The sequence below is a fragment of the Chelonia mydas genome, chromosome 7 (assembly GCF_015237465.2).
Source record: "Chelonia mydas isolate rCheMyd1 chromosome 7, rCheMyd1.pri.v2, whole genome shotgun sequence".
Classification (NCBI taxonomy): domain Eukaryota; kingdom Metazoa; phylum Chordata; order Testudines; family Cheloniidae; genus Chelonia; species Chelonia mydas.
In genome coordinates, this window is record NC_057853.1 from 89,511,027 (window position 1) to 89,538,860 (window position 27,834).

Sequence of the window (27,834 nt, forward strand, 5' to 3'; positions counted from 1 at the left end):
CTGTAATTTTCACTCCATGCATCTGAAGAAATGGTTTTTTACCCACGAAAGCTGATGCCCAAATAAATCTCTTAGTCTTTAAGGTGCCCTTGGACTCCTTTGTTCTCTTTAAGTAGTTATCCATAGTGGAACAGCTTCAACAGGAGAGACTGAGGAAGTCCCCATTAGAGAACCCTCCTGAGAGGTAGGAGACCCCATTGAAATGCTCCTGCCCCCTCAGGCAGAGGGGGGAACTGAACCTGGGGTTCCCACATGACAAGTGAGTTTCTATCCAAAGTGAGCACCACCACCTGCTAGGTTTGGTGTGGAACAAAGCAGGCACCTAACATTCTCACAAGTAATGACTTAGGCACCTAAGCTTCCTGATTCCAGGCAGTGGCTTCCCAGCTGTGAATCGCAAGCAGAAATAGGCTGGATTTAGGTGTCTATCTCTGAGAGAGGAGCGGGGCTTAGAACACACCTCTTCCATTGGCTAGCTTAGGCGGCTCCCTGGCTAATGTTCTGGCTTTTGTGGATCACATTCTTAGAAGCCTGCTCCTCACATTCCTTGCATAGGAGCAGAAGACGCCTAACTCAGGCTACATGGTTCATGGTGTTGTTCCAGTAATTTTCTAGGAACTTAACAGTTAGGCGTTACATCACCAAAGTTCCTTTGTGGATCCAGGCCTTAGAGACTTGCCCAACTTGTCTTATCACACATTGTCATTTACTTTTGCTAGACAGAGTGTTGTTTATCACAACAATTTTCACAAAAGCCTTAACCCCTTGATATCAGGTACTGAGATTTCTTTATGACACATTATGCACTTAGGAATTGGACAATCAGGTCAGGAGCTTGCAGGCTTAGTTTTTTATAGTTAAAACATTTTTATTTGAAAGGTGTATAAGTGAAATAGAGCATATTACATGTAATTTGAAGGTGTTAAGGTCCTAGGTGTCTAATTCCCACTGATTTCAAATATCTGTAAAAATCTGGCCCTAAGTCACTTGTGAAAATGAGACTTGGGGTTCCTAAGTCACTTAGGTGCTTTAACATTTTTTACCCGTGCTCTCACCATTACCTGATTGGGATTGATCGTGTACCAGCTGAAAGTTAGTGGTGCAGGATTCAGCCCATTATGCATAGAAGAAGGCTGGCACATTCTAAAGATTTTGATCTGAAACTGCGAATAAATATCCTTGTTTTCCTCTATTACAAATAATAGAATTTAGGTGTAATGTACTGTGCTCCTTATGTGATCTTTGGCTTTTAATTAAAAATTGATGTCAGCTGGAATGCCATTAATATACATTACCAGAATTTAAACCTTAAACCTAAAATGAAGAGGTAACAACATTGCTGTAGGATCAGACTGATAATTTCTTGAATTTTCTCTTAAAAATGGCAAAATCTTTTAAAACAATCTCCATAAGGTCAGTAAGAACTTAAATGGGTCAGTACAAGGAATTTTGATAAAATCGTGTTACATATCTTGTCTCTCAAATAGAAATACAAATAGTTAGTGACCTTGCCTAATCAAAGAGGCCATGATTCTGCCACCCTTAAGAATCATAGACTTTAAGGTCAGAAGGGACCATTATGATCATCTAGTCTGACCTCCTGCACAACACAGGCCACAGAATCTCACCCACCCACTCCTGTAACAAACCTCTAACCTATGTCTGAGCTATTGAAGTCCTCAAATTGTGATGTAAAGACTTTGAGGTGCAGAGAATCCTCCAGCAAGTGACCCATGCCCCACACTGCAGAGAAAGGCGAAAAACCCCAAGGCCCTTTGCCAATCTGCCCTGGAGGAAAATTCCTTCCTGACCCCAAATATGGTGATCAGCTAAACCCGGAGCATGTGGGCAAGACTCACCAGCCAGACACCCTGGAAAGAATTCTCTGTAGTAACTCAGATCCCACCCCATTTAACATCCCATCACAGGCCATTGGGCATATCTACTGCTAATAGTTGAAGATCAATTAATTGCCAAAATTAGGCTATCCCATCATATCATCCCTTCCATAAACTTATCAAGCTTAGTCTTGAAGCCAGATATGTCTTTTGCCCCCACTGCTTCCCTTGGAAGGCTGTTCCAGAACTTCACTCCTTTGATGGTTAGAAACCTTCATCTAATTTCAAGTCTAAACTTCCTGGTGGCCAGTTTATATCCATTTGTTCTTGTGTCCACATTGGTACTGAGCTTAAATAATTCTTCTCCCTCCGTGGTATTTATCCCTCTGATATATTTATAGAGAGCAATCATATCTCCCCTCAGCCTTCTTTTGGGTAGGCTAAACAAGCCAAGCTCTTTGAGTCTCCTTTCATAAGACAGGTTTTCTATTCCTCGGATCATCCTAGTAGCCCTTCTCTGTACCTGCTGAAGTCTGAATTCATCTTTCCTAAAATATGGGAGACCAGAACTGCACACAATATTCCAGATGAGGTCTCACCACTGCCTTATATAATGGTACTAACACCTCCTTATCTTTTCTGGAAATACCTCACCTGATGCATCCCAAGACCGCATTAGCTTTTTTCATGGCCACATCATATTGGCGGCTCATAGTCATCCTGTGATCAACCAATAGTCTGAGGTCCTTCTCCTCCCCTGTTACTTCCAAGTGATGCGTCCCCAGTTTATAAAAAAAATTCTTGTTATTAATCTCTAAATGCATGACCTTGCACTTTTCACTATTAAATTTCATCCTATTACTATTACTCCAGTTTACAAGGTCATCCAGATCTTCCTGTAGGATATCCCGGTCCTTCTCTGTATTGGCAGTACCTCCCAGCTTTGTGCCATCTGCAAACTTTATTAGCACATTCCCACTTTTTGTGCCAAGGTCAGTAATAAAAAGATTAAATAAGACTGGTCCCAAAACCGATCCCTGAGGAACTCCACTAGTAACCTCCTTCCACACCTGTCAGTGTGACCTGTTGTAGTCTCCCCTTTAACCAGTTCCTTATCCGCCTTTCAATTTTCATATTGATCCCCATCTTTTCCAATTTAACTAATAATTCCCCATGTGGAATCATATCAAATGCCTTACTGAAATTGAGGTAAATTAGATCCACTGCATTTGTCCAAAAAATCTGCTACCTTCTCAAAGAAGGAGATCAGGTTGGTTTGACACTATCTACTTTTTGTAAAACCATGTTGTATTTTGTTCCGGTTACCATTGACCTCAATGTCCTTAATTACTTTCTCCTTCAACATTTTTTCCAAGACCTTGCATACTACAGATGTCAAACTAACAGGCCTGTAGTTACCCGGATCACATTTCCCCCCCCTTTCTTAAAAATAGGAACTATGTTAGCAATTCTCCAGTCATACAGTACAACCCCTGAGTTTACAGATTCATTAAAATTTTTGCTAATGGGCTTGCAATTTCATGTGCCAGTTCCTTTAACATTCTTGGATGAAGATTATCTGGGCCCCCAAATTTAGTCCCATTAAGCTGTTCAAATTTGGCTTCTACCTTGGATGTGGTAATATCTACCTCCAAATCCTCCTTCCCATTTGTCGTCCTACCATTTTCCCTAAGCTCCTCATTAGCCTCATTAAAAGACTGAGGCAAAGTATTTGTTTAGCTATTGGGCCATGCCTAGATTATCCTTAACCTCCACTCCATCCTCAATGTTTAGCGGTTCCACTTCTTCTTTCTTTGTTTTCTTCTTATTTATATGGCTATAGAACCTTTTACTATTGGTTTTAATTCCCTTTGCAAGGTCCAACTCTACATAGCTTTTGGCCTTGCTCACTTTATCCCTAAGTGTTCTGCTAAGGTATCTTTCCTTGCTAATCCCTCCCATCTTCCACTCCTTTTAGGCTTTCTGCTTTTTCTTAATCACCTCTCTAAGGTGCTTGCATATCCAGCTTGGTCTACAACTCCTGCCTATGAATTTTTTCCCTTTTCTTGGGATGCAGGCTTCTGACAGTTTCTGCAACTTTGACTTGAAGTAATTCCAAGCCTCCTCCGCCTTTAAATCCAAAAGTTCTTCAGTCCAATCCACTTCCCTTACTAATTCCCTTAATTTTTTAAAGTTAGCTCTTTTGAAATCAAAAACCCTAGTCACAGATCTATTTTTGTTTATCCTTCCATTTAGTTTGAACTGAATTAGCTCATGATCACTCTAACCAAGGTTGTGTCCTACAACCATTGCTTCTATGAGGTCCTCGCTACTCACCAAAACTAAATCTAAAATGGCATTCCCTCTTGTTGGTTCAGCAACTACTTGGTGAAGGAATCCATTTCATTGGGTCATAGTACCTTACTATGTGAGTAGTCTCCTTGATTTCAACTGAGCCCAGAATAGTCAAGCAATTATCACAAATGGCTGGTTCACCACCCTTAGGATAAAAATTGTTTTCCTGCATTCTTTCTAGATTAAGATGCAAAATATGCCCCTCTGTGGGGGACAGCAGCTGTAACTTCCTACATGCTTATAGGATGCTTAGAACCAAGAGCTCTGACCTGGCTAGCCTCTAGGCACTACTCCAATATAAATGTTAATATACCAATTGCATCTAACGACCTGAAAATAGTCAAGACTGGTAAACACAATGGGTCTGATTCTGATCTCACTTACACTAGGTATAAATCTGGAGTAACGGAAGTCAGTGGAGTTACTCCATATTTACATCAATGGTTCAAATTTCTCTCAGGTGTAACAGCTGAAGTCATTGGAGAGACACAAAGGAGCAATCTGGCCTACTGTTTGGTTCCTTAAAGTCCTTCAATTCAGTATTTATAAATACTTACATGGGAAGGAGATTTCTGATAGCAGTTGGCTCTTTAATCTAGTGGACAGAGATGTAATATGATCCAATGGCTGGAAACTGAAGAGAAATACACTTAGGTTAGAAATAAAGTACACATTTCTAAAAGTGTGGGTAGTTAACCACCGGAACAGCGTGAGAGCAGCATTTGGCTCAAAGTTTTAACAGGATGAAAGACGCTGTATTCTGCTCTCTATCCCCTGAGCTATCCAGACTTTCACTATCGTTATAACTCTTTATATTATATAATTAATAGGTATTGTATTCAAAGCAATTGCAAGCTTATGACTATGGCTCTAAGGAAAAGAACATGGAAAAATACAATCAGGTAGGTTAACATACTTTTTGTTGAAAAATGCTGTGAGCTTTGAAGAAAAATAAAAAAAAAATTGAGGACTGGAAACCTCAATATTTAGTACTATAAAGGAAAATTTCTATAAGATATGCCAATGATACCTTACATCAGTGAGGTTAAAAAGTATATATATAAATAGATTGTGTTCAGATAGTTGTGGGTGAAACTGTGGAGAAAGAGGTGATTTTATGCATATATGTGGACATGTCCAATTATTAAGATACATAACCAAATATTACAAACAAATATTACAAATTATGGAGATTTATTACCAGATGATCCTTTGATAATTCTCCTGGGACTTTCCAGTGGGAATGGTCACAGGCAAAGGAATGAATCTCTCACCTGTTAGTAGCTGCTAGACTATTGACAGTGTCTCACTGGGAAAGGCAAAATTAGAGGATGGTTCAAAAAACAAAACAAATCCTGGAGATGAGAGGATTATTGTTATGGAGAAATTAGTGCATCAGGTATGCATACAGCAACACTCAAACATACTACATTCACCCACAAAACACCCATCTGATTTGGCAATTCTTTAATAAATGTAATAGACTTGCTTTGGATTGTTAACAAATAAGACAGAATTGTCTTTCAGTTGAAGGAAATCCCCAGAAGTCACATGCCCTGAGTTGTGTGAGGAGGTTCATCCTCTAAGGCGGTAATACCCTGCCAGCTAAGAGTGTCTTTTGATGCTATCATTGCATACTGCATCTTTTAACAGAAAGTGAAGAATCCATTTTGTAACAGCTAGTATTTGCATTTTCAGTGTTTTGTGTGGCTGTGGCAATGATATTTCCTAAATATACCATTTAAAACCAAAGCAATGTAAAGCACGCACCCTTTGCTACCAAAGGTCAATTTAAAAGAGGTGTGTGTGTATAGCTACAGGGAGGAATGACAATCCTGCGTTAAGGCAATTGATTCAGACTAAGGAGACCCAAATTCTGTTCCTGGCTCTGTCACCGATTTCCTGTATGATCTTGGGCAATGCACTTAATGTCTCCCTCCACTCCAGTTTCCCATTGGTAAATTGAGATTAATAATAATACTTCCTTGTAGGATTGCTGTGAAGGTGAATTCATTAAGGTCTGTGAGGTACTATGAGTACCAAAGAAAAGCCTATGGATAAAAAAAAGTGGTCTAAAATGTCCCATTTTAATTAGCAATAAGCTGCAACAGTCTGGGTTATGGACAAATGGAGCACAAGAAATAAAATGGCTTGTATTTTGCTCAGTGCATCACAGTCCTATAAGATGTGAATAGAATGCTAGGATATATTAAGATGATACAAATATATTTTCTTACAAAATGTGTAACATGAACCAATGTACTTTAACACCTGTATTATGAGCATGGTTATTAATCTTTTGAAACTGATCACTCTAATGTTAAGGTTTACCCCCAATCCAGATATCAAATTGCTGGAGAATTTTCATTCATGTATTATGCAAAAATCCAGGAATAGGGTTGTTGTTGCAATGAACAGGATGAAAAATGGACTAAGAAAGCAGGTTTTATTATTACTATTTTTATTTTAGCAGATTGTGAAAGCAAGAAAATAGGCCTCTGTCTCTTCAGAATTTGTTTGTTAAAAAATTGGTGTAGCTTTACAGGTTTTCATTTCTAATGCATTTCCCTTTTTGCCAGACTACCCCTCCTATATACAAGATAGAAGAACTGAAAATGCCCATTGCTATTTGGAGTGGTGGACGTGACTTGATTGCAGACCCAAAGGACACGGCCGCATTACTTGGTCGAATTACTAATCTCGTTTATCACAAGCATTTTCCTGAATGGGAACATCTAGATTTCACCTGGGGTCTTGATGCAGCTAAGCGCATGTATGTGAAAATCATTGAGCTGATGAGGAAGCATCCCTGAAGCCACACAGTGGTTCCTGAGGTTGAATGATTTGATCCTTCTATTGTGCTCAGAAATAAGGATGGTTTTCTTTCCTTAAAGTGATTAATCAGGGGATTAGTAAAGGGCTTTATGGTGACTGGCTTGTATTTTACTACATTTGTCACTCTACTGTATTTTCTAACCTGGTGAATTTCAATAACTAGGGAACTACCTCAGGAAGCTGAGATACATTTCCAAGAGGAATCTGTTTAAGAGCTACAAAAGCAGTCATGTACATACCCCCTGTTATACCACAGGGGATCACTTTGTTTGAAATGTTTTAATCTCTGCCATATAGTCTATCAGTGGGTGATTCGTGACATTCATCCAGTTCCAGACAATAACATTTCTTTCATCGCTTTTAAAAAGCATGCTTTTAGTAGGAAGCTTTTAAAGAGATTGTCAAAGTGCTTAGGTCAAAAAACAGTTGACTTTGGTGCTTGAGAATGATTCCCTTCATAGCCTCTGGCCAACTCACTCAACTTCTCTTTCAAGTTTCCTATTTTCAAAATAGCCTATCTTGTAGTGAGAATTAATTTGCTAATGTTTGTAAAGAACTTTAGGGATCAAAAGATCACACGTGCTACGTTTTATTAGCTCATATTGAAAGATTTATTTCAGCTTTCTGGGTATTCATAAATTTTTTCATCCAATCCACACTGTAGCAAGAGATATGCTAAAAATTCAGATACTCTATTTCCATGAGAAGCTTTGATGTGGTAATTAACCAGTAGGCACAAACTGAAATATGGGTTACTGTTTAGGCTTAGCTAACTACAGGGAGTGAGTTCCTTTAGTCAGTAATGCAGCTGCAAGCAAGCTGTGAGCAGACTCAGCTGTTTACTGCTTTCAAGTGAGTGAAGTTATTGATTCTGTTTTCAGTTCTTTCAATTAAAAAATTCATATACTTCTGATTTGTTGCCCTGGGTGATTCTTTCAGTGGGTTTAAAATGCTGAAAAATTAAACTTGTTCCTGCCTGTTCGTACTCCCGTCTTAAAAACATTGTAGGGAGACTGTGGGGCTTTTTATATTATTAACAGCAAGAAACTGGGAGGTTATGGTATGATTAACTTGGAAAACATGTGACAGGCAATCAAGGCAATATATTGTGTGTACTTATGCTTTGAGTTATGATTTGTGATTTAAGACATTTTTGCAATTAATAAATAAAAAACTCAATCATCTCCTGGTGTATGTCCCTGGATTAGCTGTGCCTGTATTAAATGTTCGATCTAATATAAGAATGCAAGTTCTCTTACTGCATATCCAATAGTTTCTGGACTGGTGGGGATGAGGAGGGATGTTCTATCAATAGGGGTATCTCAGCCGCAACCAGAGTTAGATGTTTAAAAAAGCCTGGATTACTGTTATGACATTAAACAGTTTAATTGTCATTTTATCCTCATGATTCTGAAGCCAATCTCATGCCCCTTTGGGTGTCTAACTTGAGAGTTTTGAACATGCAGAGGTGGCAATAGTGAAAACAACATCCCATAAGTGTGATTTTTAAATGAAATGACTGATGGAAAGGGACAGATATTTTTCATTTTAAGATTTTTGTTGGGTGGTTGTTTTTACCAAAGATGAGTGAAGGGGAGACACACAGAGGATACAGCAGCCAGAAGTAAAATTAACCCCTCCATATGTATTGCAAACATAGACCAAAATAGTCACAAGCCAAAAAATTATAGCCACACTTTTTCTTGAATTTTCACCAGACTTCCAAAATAATAGCAAATATCACCTGCTTTTCTTTCTTTCTTTCTTAGAAATGGTATCTGTCTGCCTTTTGGCTGCCTTCTTCACTAGCTCAGCCCCACACCTGTCAGCTCTCATGCAATCATGTTAGGCTGGCAAACATTTTCCTTTCATTTACATTTCTTAGCTGAGGCTTTTAGGCTGCTCTGTGGAAGTTGCTTCTCTTAAGCCTCCCAGATGGCTATTGTATCAGGTAGGTATGGACAAAATCTGTATTTAGAGCCTCTGCTCATAAGATCACTACAAAAGTTTTTTTCTCCTGCTGATAATAGCTCATCTTAACTAACTAGCCTCTCACAGTTGGTATGGTAACTTCCAACTTATCTGTATGTGTGTGTGTGTGTATATATATATATATATAAAAAATCTTACTATGTGTTCCATTCTATGCATCCGATGAATAGAGCTGTAGCCCATGAAAGCTTATGCTCTAGTAAATTTGGTAGTCTCTAAGGTGCCACAAGTTCTCCTGTTCTTTTTGTGGATACAGACTAACACGGCTGCTACTCTGAAATCTGCTCCTATAGTAAGGCCCTAACCTGTCTTGCTCTGGCCTGCATTTCCAACTTTACTGCATATCACATTCCCCTCTCCAGGCCCCCAGTAATGCCAGCATTCACTCCTATTATGGTCTCCCCTCCCACTACCACCTCGTTTTTCAAGAATGTCCTTTTTCTCAAATGTATGTCAAACAAAATATGATTCCATGCCCTCACTTGAAGGTATAACAGGTATGGCAGGGGAGGAAAGGGATGTGGAAGAACTCCAGTCTGCCATAGCAATCCTCCACTGATTTTTGATTAAGGATCCTAGACCATGGTGAAATTTGGAGCTGACCAGGACTAGTATTAAGCACCATTGGCACTGACCCAGACCTGAGAACCAGGGAGCCGTATGCCACCCTGCTCCTCCTGCACTGTCTCTCGCTGGCACAGGAGAGAGGCTGTCCCTTTATTTCTTGACTTGGAAGGGTTAGATTTCACTTGTTCATTTTCCCCTTCAAAAAGCACCAAAGGGACAAAAAATGAGAGTTTATGTTGTTGCATGTTTGAGGGAGGGGCCTTTAAATGTTCCTTGTGAGATGGATCAGCTACTCCTGCCTCTCCCCCCCAACGGCTGATTCTGATCAAATGGAGATCAGGTGGCAAAACTTAGTTATTGGGGGAGAGCTGGGGATGTCTATTTAAAGCTGGATGAGCACAGTTGGAAGGGAGTCCCAGAGGAGAGGAGTTTCTCCTCTCTGGGAAACAGCCTGAAAGAAGGCTGAGAAATTTACAGTTGACAAGACAAGACCGGCTAGGCTAGGCTAGGCTAGGCTATTGCCCAGGAGAACTAGAGGTAGAAGACCAGATAAGCAGCAGCCTGTCTGAACCCCTGAATGAGGGGAGGAATGTGCCAGCCCCTGGACAGAGGGGTCATTGGAGAAAGACTATAGTAACTGAGGCATGCATATGAGGGAGAGATGGCCTGCTGACCCCAGCCAGGCTGAAGGTTGGATTGTTTTCTTATGTTTGGTTAGACTTTGATAAAAGACTGAAGCCCTGGGAAAGGGCTGGACTCTAAAGTGGTCTGGCCAGAGGGCCAGGTCACTCTTATAACTAGACTGGGCCAAAGGATAGCATGTGAAACTGAAGTAGAGTTGCTGCATCATTACATCCAGGCATAAGGGGGTGTCCTGGAGTGGCAGCTTTGCTCCACATGTACAGAATGCCTGAAGACTCACGCTCTGGCCTGCCATCATTAGTCAAGAAAATTTAGAAAGGAAAAGCTTCAGATGTAATATCTTGGGCTTGCAGACCACTGGTGACTGCTGGATATATTTGACCACAAGACAGTTATCTACTAAAAAAAATTATAAAATTTAAATACAATTTTTTTCTGAATCTGTTGTGAATCATGTCTTCTATAGTCATCAGATTTCAAATAAAAAAAATTTAACTTTTTAAAATTCCCTGCTAGTGTAACTAAGGGGATAAATTGAGAAAAATACATGAAAATTATCTAAATCAACAGAATAAAAATAAGACAACTCCTTCCAAGCATACCACAGGGCTATGTATTTTATATGCCGTATGTACTGACTGCATACCAGTAAATATAATACAGTACATGTCTTCAGCAAACATCAAATCTTTTAAAAAAAAAAAAGACGCCTCCAGGGCATTCTTGGTACTGTACAACAGGGAGTGCCCAGATAAGTAGATTTTTTTTTTCCATGCCTAACACTCTTAACATCATCTCATTAAGGACTAGGATGCCTTCTTTAACACACATTCAATGTTGGTGAACTTTGATCTTCTCGCTATATCCAGTGGAGACTCCCCATTCTGAAAGAAATAAACAAAACATGCTGTGATAATAGTCATGGAAGCAGGTACTTGAGTGTGAGTATGTCTATATTGCAACCAGAGGAGGGGGTGCAGCATGTGTAGAAACATGTGAGGTAGTGTTAATCTATTTAGCACCAATCCTAGGAGTAGTGAAGCTGTATCACAGACTTCGGTACAGGTTAGTTCTCTGACTAAATACCCAGAGTCCAGAGCAGCCTCAGGTCTGTACTGATGCAGCTTTTTTGCTATTGGTACTCCCACTAACTAGATTAAAGCTAGCTTGGGTATGTCTACGTGGGCTGCAATCACACCTTTGACTGCAATGCAGACATACCTGAGAGCCTCATTGGACAGATCAGCCAGTTTGTGTTCATCTGTATGGTTTGTATTGCCTGATCCAGACCGATAAGAATCCCCAGCACTAAAAGATGTCTCAATTAACTGAGTCTGATCCTGCTCCCCGTCAGTCAGTGGGTCAGGCTCTTTATTTCAATCACATCAAAATCCATTCTGTTATCAACATGGCTGATGTCAGAAGTCAGGGTCGAAGCAATAGTAAATGAAGGGACTGCAGTGTTGTCAAGGTACTTTCATGTCTCTGGTGTGTAGTGAGAAATCAGTTCTTTCCTTTGACATTGATTAGAGATGGATGAGCCTCCTTTGGGAACAGAAGTTGCTGATTCAGCCCCTTGCACTGGCAAAACCTATTGTGCAAGGCTCCCAGCAGCCCTGGGGAGGGCACCCACATATCTCATTCCACCAGGGGCCCTGCAACCAGCCATCATAACTGGAAGTGGGTAGTGCTGGACTGGCAGGGGCATGGGCATGGCCAAGACCCCTAGGAGATGCATTGATTCAATACATCCCCCAAGCAGCCTGCACAGCTCCAACCATGCACTATTTACAGTTTAAAGCTGCTCTCCCCCCAGGAAGGCAGCGGGGCAAATATTTCTTTCTCCTTCACCAGAAGTGAATCCACTCTTAGGGAGCATTCTCCTGTGCCAGCCACCTGATTTCTGGAAGCTTAGCAGCGCAATGCTCACAGACACAGCTATTATCTCCTTACCTTATTCTTTATAGAAGTGTCTGCATGGGCTTCAAGTAGTAGAGGGACAACGGACTGATTTTTCATTTCACAGGCATAGTGAAGGGCTGTGTTACCAGACTGAAAGTAAACAGAATCCAGGTACAGTTTACTTTTACCACGCTTTAAGCAGAAATTTTAGACAGATATTTATCTTTCGTTTCATCAGCCCACCTGCCAATGGTACTTGGATGTTGGAAGTTGTTTTGTGTGTTTCTTGAAAAAGGATGATATGTAGCCATATGTGATATGGGGCAGAAGGCACTTAATGTGATGGAGTGACAAGATTGATTGTTTTACTGTTTACCAGAGATGGGTCTAAGCCACAAAACAATGATCTAGATACAGAGCCCAGACTTCAGTCTCCACAAAGCTTGAGAATATAGAGATTGAGGGATCTGGTTCAGGCTGCGTTGCTATCCTAAAGCACATCTACCTACAAACCAGGCTGCACAACCCTCCCTCCCCCACCCCCAGCGTAGTACAACTCCTCATCCTCCCCACAACCCCCTAATGCAGAGCAATGCCGAAATGTGTACAGCTTTGCTATAGCAAAGCTTACGCTGCATGCTAGTAAACATATCTAGGCAGTAGCCGAGGTAGAGGAGAATCACTGCATGTTTGTGTCCAGTCCTGTGAATTTAGGAAGTTGTGGTTGGTGGGGTTTTTTTTTAAACTATTTCTGTATTTAGGAAATTTTAACAGTTTTACAAATCCTAGCCCTGTAAATATCAAGAGATAATACAATAATCATTACAACAATTAGAGAAACATTACACAGTAGTCGTTGGATCTCTCTATTTAACAGGGCATTACCATGTTACAGAGTGAGAATCTTTACCCTGATATGCCATTTCTGTGATTTTACTAAATTGAGTGAAATCTCTGGTCATACACTTAACAGACCAGGTATGTCTATCAAATGTGAAAATTCAAAAAAATTGGACAGGTATGTTGGTTTTTTCCAGGTGAATGTATTATCTAGACATGTTTACTAGCATCCAAAGTAAGCTTCACAGATTTTAAAAAACTAAGTTGTACAACATGCTGGAAGACTGTTCTGGGACCGGTTCTGTTCAATATCTTCATCAATGATTTAGATAATGGCATAGAGAGTACATTTATAAAGTTTGCGGGCAATACTAAGGTGGGAGGGTTTGCAAGTGCTTTGGAGGATAGGATTATAATTCAAAATGATCTAGACAAACTGAAGAAGTGGTCTGAAGTAAATAGGATGAAATTCAATAAGGACAAATACAAAGTACTCCACTTAGGAAGGAACAATCAGTTGCACACACACAATGGGAAATGACTGCCTAGGAAGGAGTACTGCAGAAAGGGATCTGGGGGTCAGAGTGGACCACAAGCTAAATATGAGTCAACAGTGTTACACTGTTGCAAAAAAAGTGAACATAATTCTGGGATGTATTAGCAGGAGTGTTGTAAGCAAGACACGAGAAGTAATTTCTTCTGCTCTACTCTGTGCTGATTAGGCCTCAACTAGAGTATTGTGTCGAGTTCTGGGCGCCACATTTCAGGAAAGATGTGGACAAATTGGAGAAAGTCCAGAGAAGAGCAACAAAAATGATTAAAGGTCTAGAAAACATGAGCTATGAGGGAAGATTGAAAAAATTGGGTTTGTTTAATATGGCAAAGAGAAGACTGAGGGGAACATAACAGTTTTCAAGTACTGTACATAAAAGGTTGTTACAAGGAGGAGGGAGAAAAATTGTTGTTCTTTACCTTTGAGGATAGGACAAGAAGCAATGGGCTTAAATTGCAGCAAGAGAGGTTTAGGTTGGACATTAGGAAAAACTTCCTAACTGTCAAGGTGGTTAAGCACTGGAATAATTTGCCTGGGGAGGTTGTGGAATCTCCATCATTGGAAATTTTTAAGAGCAGGTTAGACAAACACCTGTCAGGGATGGTCTAGATAATACTTAATCCTGCCATAAGTGCAGGGGACTGGACTAGATGATCTCTTGAGGTCCCTTCCAGTCCTATGATTCTATAATGATGCAGTTGCAATGCATTAGCTTATGACCATGCTTCCCTCTAAAGGCTGGCCTCAGTGACTATAGCATCTTGCTTCCTTAGCTCATTACACAAGAGAAATGATTCCATTCTTATGAGAGAAAAGTAGGAATAGAGAAGCATGCCTGCTCCCGCCATACCACATCAGCTTTTGTATGATAGTTAGAGAAGCACCTGGGATTCCCAAGTAGTCTATGGCTGCTATTGAATGTCAAGACCTTTCCTAGACATTATCAATAACTAAGGCTTATGGGACACTATCTGCTCATGCCTTAGTGTTGCAGAAACTGGCTGAAGAAAGAGATGGAGCTTTCCCCCCTCTCCTGCTCTATGTGGAGGAAAGAGAAAGAGGTTATTTACTGCACCCAGAGACCCTGATGGATGTAGGTGTATACCAGGCAGTCTCTAGATGAGACCAGGAGGGAGAAGAAGCCACCCAGTGCCCTCTGAAGACTAAGAGGTTGTAGGGATCAAATTATCCCCCTCCTCCAGAACAAAAAAATAGCAAAGTTGGAGTGCCTTTGACCCATAAACTGCACCAGACAAGGTCCATGGATGTTTGTGAAGCCAGCTTGATGGTTCATGTGTAGGACTAGAACCTGAACCTACCCTGACTTTGGATGGATAAAGGGTTCTAGGCCAGCTGTTCATACCACGACATCACTCAGAATAGTCACAAAGTCTAACCACCCCCAACCAAGGGAGTCAGCTCCTTTCTGGTGCAGTCCACACCTACTGGCAAACTTGATAGTCCCAATTCTACACACACAGAATCCTTCCATCACCTCTGCTGAATTAAAGCATGTTCACTCCACTGAAGGCTGATTGGTGACTGAACTCAGGTATGTTTTCTTTTCCATTTGTACTCCTTTAAGGGTGTTGTGGAAATGTAACACTTCATCATTCCCCAGCATTTGACTAAGACTCTACCACAGCAATAAAGAGGCTGACAGTCAAATGTCACACACCAGGGTAAGGGGAGTGTGTCTAACGTTTCACATTTGTTTTAGATGCTGTGTTTGGAGCAATAGTGATTAAGACTCTAGAGGCAAGAACAATAATTGAGGTGGATAAAAGCCAAGCTGAGCTGCCAAGGGGGAGAAAATTGTGTACTTTAGCAAATTTCACCCTAAAATTCAAGGGAGAACAGTGAGCCACAGTGACAGACAAGCTTAACATATCAAAACAACCTTTCATAGGTTGCTCTTCCCCTGAAGCATCACACTATTTCTAGTAGCTTCTGAAAGCTACTTTTTCTAAATTAACTAAATGAATGTTGTATACACCACACCAGTGAGTGACCTCTGTGGCTGTACAAACCCACTTACATAGTCCGTAGCATTAACATCTGTGCCAGCTTGAAGTAACATCTTGATTAGGTTTTCATTCTGCTTAGTTTTTGATACCTGTTAAACACACAGAAAGAAGTCCAACCCAGTTGGAACGTTAATTCAGGTAACACATGTTACTAAGCAGATTTGGGCTAGCTATGAGCATTCTACTCAAAACAATGGAAATGCCCTATTTGTGCAGTACACTTACATGTGACACTACTATCTCAGCAGTATATCAGTTATATTCAGAGCCAAATCCTGAGGTCCTCATACACTTTTACAGTTCTTACTCAGTCCTTAATTTGAATGCAATGCAGGATTATTTTGTGTATATTCATAACTCTGGATGAGCTACAGTACAGGGTCCTGCTTGTAATAGCTAATTTGTGATAGGTAGGTGTCGCTGGCTGGCTGTCCCTCTAAGGGGAGTCAAGCCCAGCCTTGCCTGTCATGATCAACTACTCTCTCAGCTGACCCTGACTGACTAGGCTCAGATGGACCTGTTCAATTATTAGATCCAACTGGGAAGGGGTCATGAGAGGCTTACAAACGGTCAGAGGAGTCAATCAAGAGTGGAGTGGTCTGGGAGACTCTAGGAAAATAGTCCTTGGAGTTGCTACTTAATAGAGACCAGAGGAGAAGTAGAGAGAGACAGAGAGAGAGAGAGAGAGAGATGCCTTCTCCCCTCTTACTCCCAACAGAGGGCCTGAGGTAAGCCTATAAGCTACGTAGGGAGGCTGGGGAGTCAGTTCTGCTCCTGCTGAGGACATCCTATAGGCAGACTAAGGACCCTGTACCAAAGATATAAGCCATATAGGAAGGCAGAGTGGGAGGTCCTGTGTTTCCTTGTGAACTTGATTAATAAACCCATATTCCAAGAAGGAATATTACTTGACATGTGAAAGCCTACGTCAGAGTTATTGGAGAGTCTAAGGAGACAGTGAAACAGTAGCAGTGGTATGCTGTGATGCTTTTAGTAAGGCAAGTAATTCAACACTTGCATGCCTGAGGTGGTCCGAAATGGCTTCCTTCCTGTGGCTTGGCCTCGCGTGTATGCGGCATGTGAGGTCATGCTGTGCAGAGGATACTTTTTTGTTCCACAATGTATGGTGGGGAGCTGAATGGAATTGGCCTGCAGGCTGCCACTTGGGACAGGGTTTTTGTGACTTCTGGGACATGTGATGTATGCCTTGCGTACACAGATGGTATGCCACTGCTAGGAAGCCAGTGTACCTACAGTGGGTCTCAGGATGGAAAAATGTAAGGTAAGTCTTCCTAGTTTAGTTTGTACTCACCATGATAAGATAGCCAATAAGCAGAACAGGCATTAGGATGATAATAAGCAGGTAGTCAAGGAAACTAAACCGTTTTCTCACAGCATAATGCAAACATGTGCGATCTTTCTAAACAGGGAAGAAACATCGGATTAGGATTAGATGCATAATTATTCCCCTTGTGTATGTCACAGCTTTCTGACTGGTTATATCTGGAGCATTTCTTTTTCATTAATGTTGAAACAGGACACGGGTATCTTGCTCAACTGAGTGAAATACATTTCAGCTGCACAAAGCCACAGTCCCTGAGCTTCACAGGGGCACAGTGTGGATGGGACTGGAGTCTGAAATTGATGTCTCCAGACCTGGGCCAGGTTAGGGGGAGCATGGGGGAAGAGTGCACTGGGGTTCCCATGTGGCTGTTACTGTAGCCTGTGGGGGAAGAACAGCAAGAATAGCCCCCATTTTTAAGTGTGCCATTAATTGTTAATCTGTGTCATTAGAGATCCCATTGGCTCTCCCCTAGTCACAGGGGGTAATGGGGTAGCTGTGGAGTGAGACTGTGGAGGAGGAGGTAGGAGGGGTTTGGAATAAGCAGCCAAACAGAGCTGCTGCAGAGGCAGGGAGAGCTCCCCATGCCCTCAGAAGGCAAAGAAGCTTCTGGATGGGGTGGGGGAGAGCAGTAAGAGCCTGGCAGCTCTGCTCCCTCTTCCTCGCCTGTGAAAAATGTATTGGTCTGCTCCTCCTCTGTAATGCTGCAACAGCAGGCCTGGGAAGGGAGAGAAGAGCGCTCCCTTGGAATTGCCATCCCTCCTGACCTGTGGGGGGAGAGAGACACAGACAGACATACACACAAAAGTCCCCAGATTTGCCCTCCTGCCAGGCCTGGGAGGGTGTGAAGAGCCTCCAAAGCTACAGATATGGGGTGGGGAGCAAGGCGGGTGAAGAACTGTGGTGTGGCTGGAGTTGATGGGCAGGCCGAGTCACAACATTAATTGCTATGAGGCTACAATGACCAAAAAATCCAATTTCTCATTTGCTGTCCCACACGCTCTAGGGGGTGAGTGAGTTCAAAACTCTGGAGACCGCTTAAAAAGAACCAATTAAAAATCACGATTTTGGGGTCAATCTCATGGCACTTTTTTAGGTCTGACTTGGTTTTTTTTGTTTTGTTTTTTTTAACTTTTGGGGTTGGCAATACTACAATCATTTTCTTCCACTCCCTAATTGCAAAATGTAATCGGATGTCATTAATGAAAAGAGGGGAAATCCTGGGACACTTGGCTATTGTCACTCACCTTGTTTCTGATGTTCACATCCGCGTTCCATTTCAAAAGGAAACTGACTATTCTGTTGTGTCCCTGTCTGCACGCACAGATTAGGGGGGTGTCTCCCCCAAAGCTGTCTTGAATGTTCAAATAATTGCTGTCCTCTTCCAGCAGCAGTTGAATTTGATTGAAGTCATTATCATAAGCTGCCTGGCAAATGGGCTGAGGAAAGGAGGGGAGGAAATGTTAGTGACCCAGGCATTATAGGCCTGAGCCTAGGAGGAGCCAAGTACTTCCCACTAGGTGAAGTGAGAGTCCTGCTAGCTCCCTTTCAAGCAGATGTGAGGTCCCTCAATTCCCACCTTCTGGGAAGCGCTCGGCACCTCACAGGCTCAGGCCCCATGAAAAGAGAGAAAGATTAAGGTCTAACTCCGAGGGGGGCAAACTGGGGCCTGCGGGCCACATCTAGCCCGTGGGACCGTCCTGTCTGGCCCTTGAGCTCCTGGCCGGGGAGACTAACCCCTGGCCTCTCCCCTGCAGCCTCAGCTTGCCCTGCTGCCAGCGCTCTGGGCGGCGGGGCTGCAAGCTCCTGCCAGGCAGCGCAGCTGCGAGAGCCGCTAGGGGTGTAGTGTATTAAATTGCTCCCCATAGGAATGTGCTACTTATGAAACGCCAGGACTGGCAGCTGTAAGTACACGGTAAGTAGCACATTCTTATGGGGAACAATTTAATACACTACACCTGGGAAGGGAAGGATCTGCCTCCCCAGACAGCCTGGCCCCGCCCCCTATCTGCCCCTCCCACTCCCCGCCCCCTGACTGTCCCCCTCTGAACCCCCAACCCATCCAACCCCCCCCCCCCCCCCCCGGCTCCTTGTCCCCTGACGCCCGCCCACCCCCCCCCCCCGGAACCCCAACCCCTATCCAACCCCCCTGCCCCGTAACTGCCCCAACCCCTATCCACACCCCTGCCCCCTGACAGGCCCCCTGGGACTCCCATGCCTATCCAACCCCCCTTGTTCCCCATCCCCTGACTGCCCCCCGGGACCCTCTGCCCCTTATCAAACACCGCCCCACGGTGATCTGATGCTTGCAGTGCTATGGTGTCTGCGCGGGCAATCCAGGAAAAAGGGGGCGAAATGATTTGTCTGCAGTTGCTTTCATAGAGGGAGGGAGGGGTGACTGACGACATGTACCCAGAACCAGCTGCGACAATGTTTTTGCCCCATCAGGTGTTGGGAGCTCAACCCAGAATTCCAATGGGCAGCGGAGACTGCGGGAACTGTGGGATAGCTACCCACAGTGCAACACTCTGGAAGTTGACGCTAGCCACGGTACTGCGGAAGCACTCCACCGACTTAATGCGCTTAGTGGGGACACACACAATCGACTGTATAAAATCGCTTCCTAAAAATTGACTTCTATAAAATTAACCTAATTTTGTAGTGTAGATATACCCTAATAGTTCAATCTTGAAAAATGCTGCACCCCAATCCACTAACCCACCTAAACAGGTGCTTACTTTCACATACAGTGAGTAATCCTATTGATCAGAACTCTTGAGTAAGAAGGTACAGTTTTTACATAGTAACTCTTCAGAATAGAGCCACACTTCAGGTTAAAATAGAAACTTTTTTAAAAAGAAAACAAGAAAGGATCACTTCACTTCTGCAAATATTGGTCAAGAAGCTTAAATATAAGTAACACAATTTCTTGTCAGGATATATTGGACTTTTCTTTTAGCAATCCCAATACAATGAATCAACCTGAATGCTGGTATTGAAATGGTACTATGTTAAAGTGCACTAGGGCACTTTCAGTGTGCTCCAGCAGGTCTAATGGAACAATTAGTGTGCAACACATTAGTGTGCTTCAGAAATCATAACCCTGCAGCATGCATTGCTGCTCTGTGTAGATTTTCCCTGAGAGTACCTAATCTGTGTAGTCCAGAAAAGAGCGGGTCCAAGGTAGGAATTTTCCCAATATCCTTAACTGTGAAGACTTACGTAGAAAAGTCATTTAGTTTCTCAGCAATGTCCTTGTCTTCCTTAACTGCTCCCTTTATTCAATTGATCCAGTGGACCTAGAAGTTCTGTCACAACCTTCTTCCATCTGATCTACTTAAAGAATCTTTTTACCCCTTTTTCTGTCTGCTCTTCAAAATCCTTTTAGGCCCTTCTAATTTCCCTACTAATATTGCCTGCTCTAGTTTATGCTACTGTTTATTGCCTTCACTAGGGTCAGATTTAGAAAGATTTCAGTTGGTCTCAAATAGCCTTTCAAAACTTGGCATTTAGCCATAATGTTTTATTCCTTGCTTGCCCTGTTCCTTTTTTTTTCCAGCAGTTTAACCTGCCTTCTAAGGCTCTATTGTTTTCGTAAGCAGCATCCGTGCTACCTCTAGGGATTTTATTTCCTTTACATTTAACTTTATTGCTTCTTTGACTAACATTCTCCTTTTAGTGAAATCTTCCTTTCTAAAGTTGTCCCTTTTTGGTACCCTACCTCCTCTTAGACGCTGAACCTAATTGTGTCATGGCCACTATTATTTAGTGGCTTAACTACTGTCACTTCTTGAATTAGCTCCTGTGTGTTCTTTAAGGCTTGCTCAGGACTACATTTTCCTCTTGAATGCTCAAGAGCTAGCTGTCCTAAAAAAATCGTGACTTAGAGAGAGAGTGTTTTTTGCAGACACTGTCCTGTTGTGCCATTTGACTAGTTTAAAACTGGGTGGTTGAAGTCCCTCATTTAGAAGAGGACAAATGAGATAAAAGTGACAAATGTATGACTGGGACTTAAACCAAAAAAAGGGGGCTGGCTGGGTTAGAGTGCAGGCTCTGAGGGTCAGGACATGTTCCTGGTACTCTCGCCTGGTACCATGTTGCTACATAAAACACTTCAGGCTTATTTAAGGTCCACTTCTATTTTGTCTCGGACCTTGTAAATTTCAGCTGTGGCTGTTTATAGAAAAAGGGTGGAGAGTGCCCTAGATAAGGTACACCACGAGGAAGTAATTTCCCTTGAGTAGGGAGGTCTGTACTGTGACCGATATGACAATATCCTGAACAAATCTTATGGCAATAACATTAGCATTACTGAAGTAAATTCAATGGTTTTGGGGTCCACCGTATTAAAAAGGCAATTGTTTGTGTTATTGTGAGATTGTATGTAACGTCAGGTATGCTAACTCTGATTATCAGCCCTTTGAAGCCACCCCCGGAGAGGATTATACGTACTAGTTCGAACTGGATTCTCCAGGGACCAATGGACAAAGGATTTGTGCATCATTAGTCTGGTCTTAAAAAGCCTTGGGGCTTTCTTCCTGATCCAGCAAATGGACAGGACCTCTGGTTCAAGGAGGGTCCCAATTGTTAGGGAAGAGTTGGAAGGACTGACCCTACTGAGGCCCCAAAAGACACTGTTCTTGTTCTGAAAGGAAGCTGTGATCAACGTGGAACCATAAAGAAACCACTTGTGTGAGGTTTTGAAGGACAGCTCCTGTCACAGCCCATGTTAGGGTTGAGGTAATTTCTGGTAAGCTTATTTGTATGAGTATAATTTTGTTGTTTTTCTCTGTTGTGCTTTTACCTTAAGAATAAAATAGGCTTGCACAGGAAGTGTATGTGGTTATGAGCAGTTACACTTAATGCTTTGAAGAGAAAGTTCACCCGCCTTCTTAGGCAGAGTCTCTTGCTGAGAACACCATGAAGGCAGGGAACTGTTCAGCCTGGAGATATCCCAGTCAAATGGGAGAGAGATGCATGTCTCCAAGAGAGGTGATAGCTAGGGAGCCATCTCAGAAATTGCAAGTGACTGATCTTAAGGTTGTATCTTGTCCTCCATTAACAGGAGAAAGAGAAAAAAAAATCAAGGAGCAGGGGAAACTGCAGACTATTCAAGACTAATAACAGCTAACGGCAGATATTAGAGCCTTAAAGGAAAAGCTAGGGACTTAGCAGACAGTTTCATCCTCTTACACCTAGAAGAGTACTCTGCTTTAGGGTTGAGGCACACTAGTTGAACAGCGTGATAAACCTTGTATTACTGCTGCTCTCGAGAAATGACTTCAGTCTCCTGGGTTGTTGGTATGATGACTCTTGGCAGGACTAAATTAAGATGACCCTATACAGGCACAAGGCCACAATCACCGCTCTGGGGGAATGCCTGTCTGTCTTGCAAAGAAGAGCAGTGACTAGTGTTGGGGATAATTTCCAGGAAGCTTTAGGAAAACTCCACTGATCTGCATGACCAGAGTACCGAGTTGTAGGTTCAAATCACAGAATTCAAAAGACAACTGGCTGATCGAAAGAGGAACTACAAGCCACTTTGGTGAAGGTGGAGAAGGAAGCACCCCAGAAGAACGCGGCCCAGAAGGTAATCAGTAAGATGGAATCTCAGGTCACTGAACTTCAGAGAGACTTGGGGCTAGATTCACAAAAATTTAAATGTGGTGGCACTCAGTGTTGCCATGCCTAACTTTTAGGGTCCTGGAAATATCACTGGGATTCGAAAAGCCTAGGTTAGGCTCCCTGTACAGTGAATGGGGAGAGACACACACCTCATAATGGGATTCACAAAAGCCAGCACACGATTTAGCTTGCCTAAGCTAGCCAATGGGAGATGCCAAGCCAAGGGGTATGCTAAGCCCATTCCTCCCCGCACTGGGGAATCTCAGCTGCAAACCCTGTCTTGATGTTAAGCACCTACACCATTTTAACACAAAGCAAGAAAGGGGGCACCTCCCTCATAATTTTTAGCCCAGTGGTTAGGATGGTGATACTCCCTGCAGCTATACTGTGTAAACTTGCCTATAGGGGCCTGATCCAGTAGGCCAGATCTGAGCATTCAGACTGTATTGGATCCTATGGGCAATTTAGGCAAAGGAATGCCTGTCTTTCCTCCCAGCTTGTGCATCGTTCTGGGCTTAAGTATCCAGGTGCCTGATGTAGGGCACATGATCAGAGGCAGAAATATAAGCACCTAGGGAATTTTCACTGCAAACATTTGCTTACTGAGTTTAGAGGCCTGCAGAGTTCAGGATCATCTGAGCAGGGGTTTTGTGAATCCCAATTGGATCAGATTATGGGATTTAGGCCTAAAGTGGCAGTTAGTTTCCTAAATTCTTCTGTGAATATAGCCCTTGGAGTCTGAGTGGCCAGGAACAAACCAGAAACCCAGGAGCTGGGGGCTGAGGGGAGAGTTGGAGGTACTGAAAACATCCACAAGACACACTAGACTCCACTGTTACACAACAGGAGCTCAGATCAAAGCAGGCTCTGAAGACGACCCTGGATAATGAAGCAGAGGCATTTACAAGCTGCGACCCTGTGAAAGAGCTGGGTTGTACTTCAGACAATCCCTCTGTCCCTCTCCTTAAGATAGGTGTCCCCGAGCTCTCTTCCTTGGAGCTAAAGCTGTAACTTAGGCCAGTTTCACCTCCAGCTGGTCCTTTTTCCCCCAATCAGTGCTTTCACCCTCAGCTTAGGAGGGTTCAGCAGGCAGATCATCTTCTAAGGGAAGAGACAGAATATATAGTAGTCTTCCCAGAGCTTGCCCAATTGGTTGGGAGCAAGGGGTACCCTGCCCACCCACACTCTACAAGGCTCCTGGTCCCAGGCTCTCAAAGAAGCAGTAGCCTGGATTTTCTCCAAGCCTTAACTAGTCCTCTGGGACCATAGTCCTCTCTCCCAGCATCTACTTCTGCCTTCTCTAGGTCTTCATCCACTCTAAAAAGTCCCAGAACTTAAAGGGGGGACACCACAAAACTGATGTTGACTGACCCTTGCATCTAACAGAGGCAAGAAAGGAGAAAGTGCTTTTCTCTAAAATAGCAGAAGTCCTTACACAAGGACATGGTATTTGATCCAGATGCATGTTTGGGATGCGTCCCTGTGTGGTTGTGGGGAACAGGCCACTCTGTAGAATGCTGCCTGCCCTTGATTCTATGGGGTCTGCAGTGAGTTGTATAACTTCCTTCCATTTGTTGTGGAAACCTGTAAGCGCAGTGCAGAGGCAGACAATGGTCAGCACAGATCCTGCCCCAGTAACAGGAATAATCTAAAAAGGGGAGCATGGATCCTCAAGAGCTTGATCCAAAGGCCATTGAAGTCAGCGGGAGTCCTTCCATGGACTTACTGGGTATTGCATCAAGCTCTCAACAAATTGAACTTCTCTAACCAGAATACTGATGACAGTATGACAGATTTTGTTCATCAGACTTAAAGCATTTGGTTAGATCAGAATGTGGTAGTCATGGAGCTGATCTCTAACGTATGAATACTGGATTTTTATCTGGTTATTGGGATGTTTACTGCATGAATGTATCTGCTTAGTCTAAGAGGGTGCTGTCTGGTAAAAACAAGCAGGAAGCAAAAAAAAAAAAATGGCTGCAGATAAGCTAGCCCTTGGCAAACACTTGGGGGTTGTTCTGAGACAATACCATTACAAGAAACAGGCCTGAAACAATAGTCCTTTAGATCTCCTATCAGTTTAAAAATGGACTGTCTCTGAAAGGAGGAGGTAGTTTTTGGGCAGGTGTTCTGGCAACCCATATGTGTGCACGTACCTTCCAGGGGTGTCTGAAGAATGCTAGTCCTGCACAGGTTACCATCAAGGGTAAGAATGTGCCTGTAGACATGTTTGTTTTAAATTCTCCCCCCCCCCCGCCCCCATTCTTTGTTCCTACTGTGATCAATAAGTACACTGATTTAAGAAGGTTGATCTGATGACTGTATATACCACTAGTCACAGACTCCTGACGGGAGAAGTCTCAGGTTCTGAGCTCAGTTGTGCTTGCTGGGTAAGCACAGTTGATGCACAGGGTACTGTATCCCAGAGTGTCATCTAACAGAGAGAACTTAATACTTCCCCTGGGCTGGAAAGGGCATGAGGCCTGTCAAGGTTCCTTCCCCACTCTGAACTCTAGGGTACAGATGTGGGGACCTGCATGAAAGACCCCCTAAGTTTATTCTTACCAGCTTAGGTTAAAAACTTCCTCAAGGTACAAATTTTGCCCTGTCCTTGAACCCTATGCTGCCACATCCAAGCATGGTGAACAAAGAACGGGGAAAGAGCCCACTTGGAGAAGTCTTCACCCCAAGCCCTACACCCCCTTTGCTGGGGAAGGCTTGTTAAAAATCCTCACCAATTTGCATAGGTGAACACAGACCCAAACCCTTGGATCTTAAGAACACTGAAAAAGCAATCAGGTTCTTAAAAGAAGAATTTTAATTAAAGAAAAAGTAAAAGAATCACCTCTGTAAAATCAGGATGGTAAATACCTTACAGGGTAATCAGATTCAAGACAGAGAATTCCTCTAGGCAAAACCTTAAGTTACAAAAAGACACAAACAGGAATATATATTCCATTCAGCACAGCTATTTTACCAGCCATTAAACAAAAGAAATCTAACATATTTCTAGCTAGATTACTTACTAACTTTTTACAGGAGTTCTGAGCTGCATTCCTGCTCTGTTCCTGGCAAAAGCAACACACACACACACACACCCTTTGTTTCCCCCCGCTTTCAAAGTATCTTGTCTCCTCACTGGTCATTTTGATCAGGTGCCAGCGAGGTTATCTTAGCTTTGTAACCCTTCACAGGTGAAAGGGTTTTGCTTCTGGCCAGGAGGGATTTTTATAGTTCTGTATACAGAAAGGTGGTTACCCTTCCCTTTATATTTATGACAAGGCCTGACACCTGAGGAAAGAGCAATGAGGCCTGTACTCAGAGAGGGGACAACAATGCAGCTAGTCTTATAACTGTGACCCAGAGTACAGATAACTACAGTCTCTCAAAATTGCATGGGGGTTTTTATGAAATAGTCTTACATTTCCATTTGCTCTTATAAAATGGAGTCCCTTCCCACAAAGCATAGATACTCTGTTTCAGAAACTCCATTGCATTAATTTATGCCCTGAAATCTAACTCAAGTTAACACACCTATTCTACAAATTAGGTGTGAATCTATGTTGAAGAGAATAATTGGAAAATAAAACAATTATTTACACCATTTCTGAAAAATCTGTCAGCATCCCAACTGTCCAGAAACTATAACTTGTCACTCATTTACATCACTGTTCATTTATATTAGTCATGTAGGAGCCCTACTTTCCAAAGAAAATTACTCCCTAAAAATACATTCTACTGGAAAAATAACTAGTGAATTTAGTTGTTTACTAAAAAGTATGAAAGAAATGTTGACAATAATTACACTGACTCTGCTCTAATTAAACCTCTTAAACTTTCAGTTTTTGATGTAAAAAGCCTGAGAAAGTTCTGTCCGAGGAGTGAAGACTTTAAAAGGAAGTTGTTGTAAATATCTGTCTACAGCTTTGAAGTGGAATGAAGTCCAACCAGTTAGTTGGCTTATGAACACGTGCAACTGAACTATATATAAATTAAAGTGCCTCATTCCCTTTCATTTGAAATAGCGCTTTACTTTTTTAAATGAAAACTTTATTGCTTTTCCATATGTAAATTTAGTTTTTGAGAGGCATGTACGTTCTATGCTATATCCAGCAGGAGAAACCTATCCATTTTAATCAGAGTTTAGGGAGCAAAGGAGAGATTCAGCTCCTTGTCTGTAATTATGGAAAGCATTTGGCTATACATTTTATACAGCACTCCTGCTAAAATCAAGGCACCCCCTTCCTCCCCACCGCTGTCTCCCCATTACTGACGCTAAGATGTGGGTGGAAGTGAGGAGAGAACTCTCTTCCGTTCAGTAAAGAGAAATGGCCGCTGGATTTGGCCCTTAAGGCAATAGTTTGGCTTGGTTTTAACACAGTTGGTAAAGTGGCCACTCAGTGGCATTGCCTAACATGTCAAACAGAACCCCAAACTGCTTCGCTCTGAATGCAGAGCTATAGCATACTCTTAACTTAGCTAACACCTTCTTCTCTGAAAATGAAACAACCCATGTAATGTAGGTATTTGTACAAAAAGTACCCTTAGCCACTTCTAAAATATTATACTTTAGATAAGATGCGGTTTTCAATTCCTAATATAAGCCTGTCAAGGAAATCTAAATCTCTTCTATATAGATCTTCTACAGTTTCACATACCTCATAAGAAATGACCACATACCTCTGAATAAAGTATCCCCATGACTGTTCTTGCCTGAAGTCCCGTGTAGCTCACTTGACCAGCAGATTTTCTTGACTTTCAGTTGCTCTTGAGTTTACTTAAAGTTGATTAAAATTTAATCTCAAGAGTCCTTTAGCAGAGTGATTTGAGCCATGAACAATGTATCTGAGCCTTTCCAAAGCAACACTTGTTGTAAGTGCTTTCCTAATCAGGGAGTATGAAATGATGCTGTTTTCAAAAGCCCAACCCAGTGAGGTAAACATGAGAGTGTGGGTTTTATTGCAAGGCTGACACAAGTAGTACAAGTTACAACAGCTAGACTTATTTTGCAATAGCAGGTTCTCTTAAAGGAAAAGGTTAAACTAGCCACAGGGGAGAAGACAAATTGCACAAGAAAATGAATGAAGAAATGTGAGACTTCTAAAAGAAGAATTTACAGAACTAGGTGTTAGATTATCACCCAAATAGTAAAAAATGGGACCCTAGAACATAACAGCTGTGACTGCAGAAAATGAGATTAAACTAGCAAGAGTGGTGTTAACATTCCCATTGAAAGGTAAATGCAGATTTGCTTTATCAGATAAATACGCTTCCCTTAGTACACAATCACAGAAATCAGAAACAATGAATCTAGTC

At 42.3% G+C, this 27,834-nt stretch overlaps 2 protein-coding genes across 12 annotated transcripts in view; one reads left to right on the top strand and one right to left on the bottom strand.

Moving 5' to 3' along the window:
- The window catches only part of LOC102944791 (lipase member M), a 46,934-nt gene extending 39,349 nt beyond the window's left edge, over positions 1–7,585 (top strand). For 9 of the 10 annotated variants that reach the window (XM_027833743.3, XM_027833741.3, XM_027833738.3 and 6 more), the window contains exons 9-10: positions 5,024–5,095; positions 6,773–7,585. In XM_027833743.3, the coding sequence (XP_027689544.1) occupies positions 5,024–5,095; positions 6,773–7,006 (306 nt within the window). In that variant the 3' untranslated portion in view covers positions 7,007–7,585. The remainder of the gene's footprint in view (positions 1–5,023; positions 5,096–6,772) is intronic. The other variant, XM_043551613.1, reaches the window with a different exon arrangement.
- Positions 7,586–10,819: 3,234 nt separating this feature from the next.
- On the bottom strand, positions 10,820–27,451 carry ANKRD22 (ankyrin repeat domain 22). Of its 2 annotated transcripts, none has more exons than XM_007071574.4 (6): positions 27,199–27,451; positions 18,141–18,332; positions 16,864–16,971; positions 15,563–15,640; positions 12,183–12,281; positions 10,820–11,113 (listed from the first exon to the last, which is right to left on the bottom strand). In XM_007071574.4, exons 1-6 carry the CDS (start codon positions 27,217–27,219, stop codon positions 11,036–11,038), a joined length of 576 nt encoding a protein of 191 aa, XP_007071636.2. In that variant the 5' UTR covers positions 27,220–27,451; the 3' UTR covers positions 10,820–11,035. The 2 variants fall into 2 exon arrangements, with proteins under 2 accessions (XP_007071636.2, XP_037761267.1); XM_037905339.2 differs by lacking the exon at positions 27,199–27,451 and adding an exon at positions 17,560–17,660 and having other exon boundaries at positions 18,141–18,621.
- Positions 27,452–27,834: the final 383 nt, after the last annotated feature.

Excerpts from the sequence above, each read along its gene's own strand:
- ANKRD22 (XM_007071574.4), bottom strand. The coding sequence starts at position 27,219 with ATGGGGATACTTTATTCAGAG. Across the intron at positions 16,972-18,140 it reads ATGTGAACATCAGAAACAAG|AAAGATCGCACATGTTTGCA; the intron begins GTGAGTGACAAT and ends TTCCCTGTTTAG. Across the intron at positions 12,282-15,562 it reads ATGTTAATGCTACGGACTAT|TCTGGTAACACAGCCCTTCA; the intron begins GTAAGTGGGTTT and ends GTTTACTTTCAG.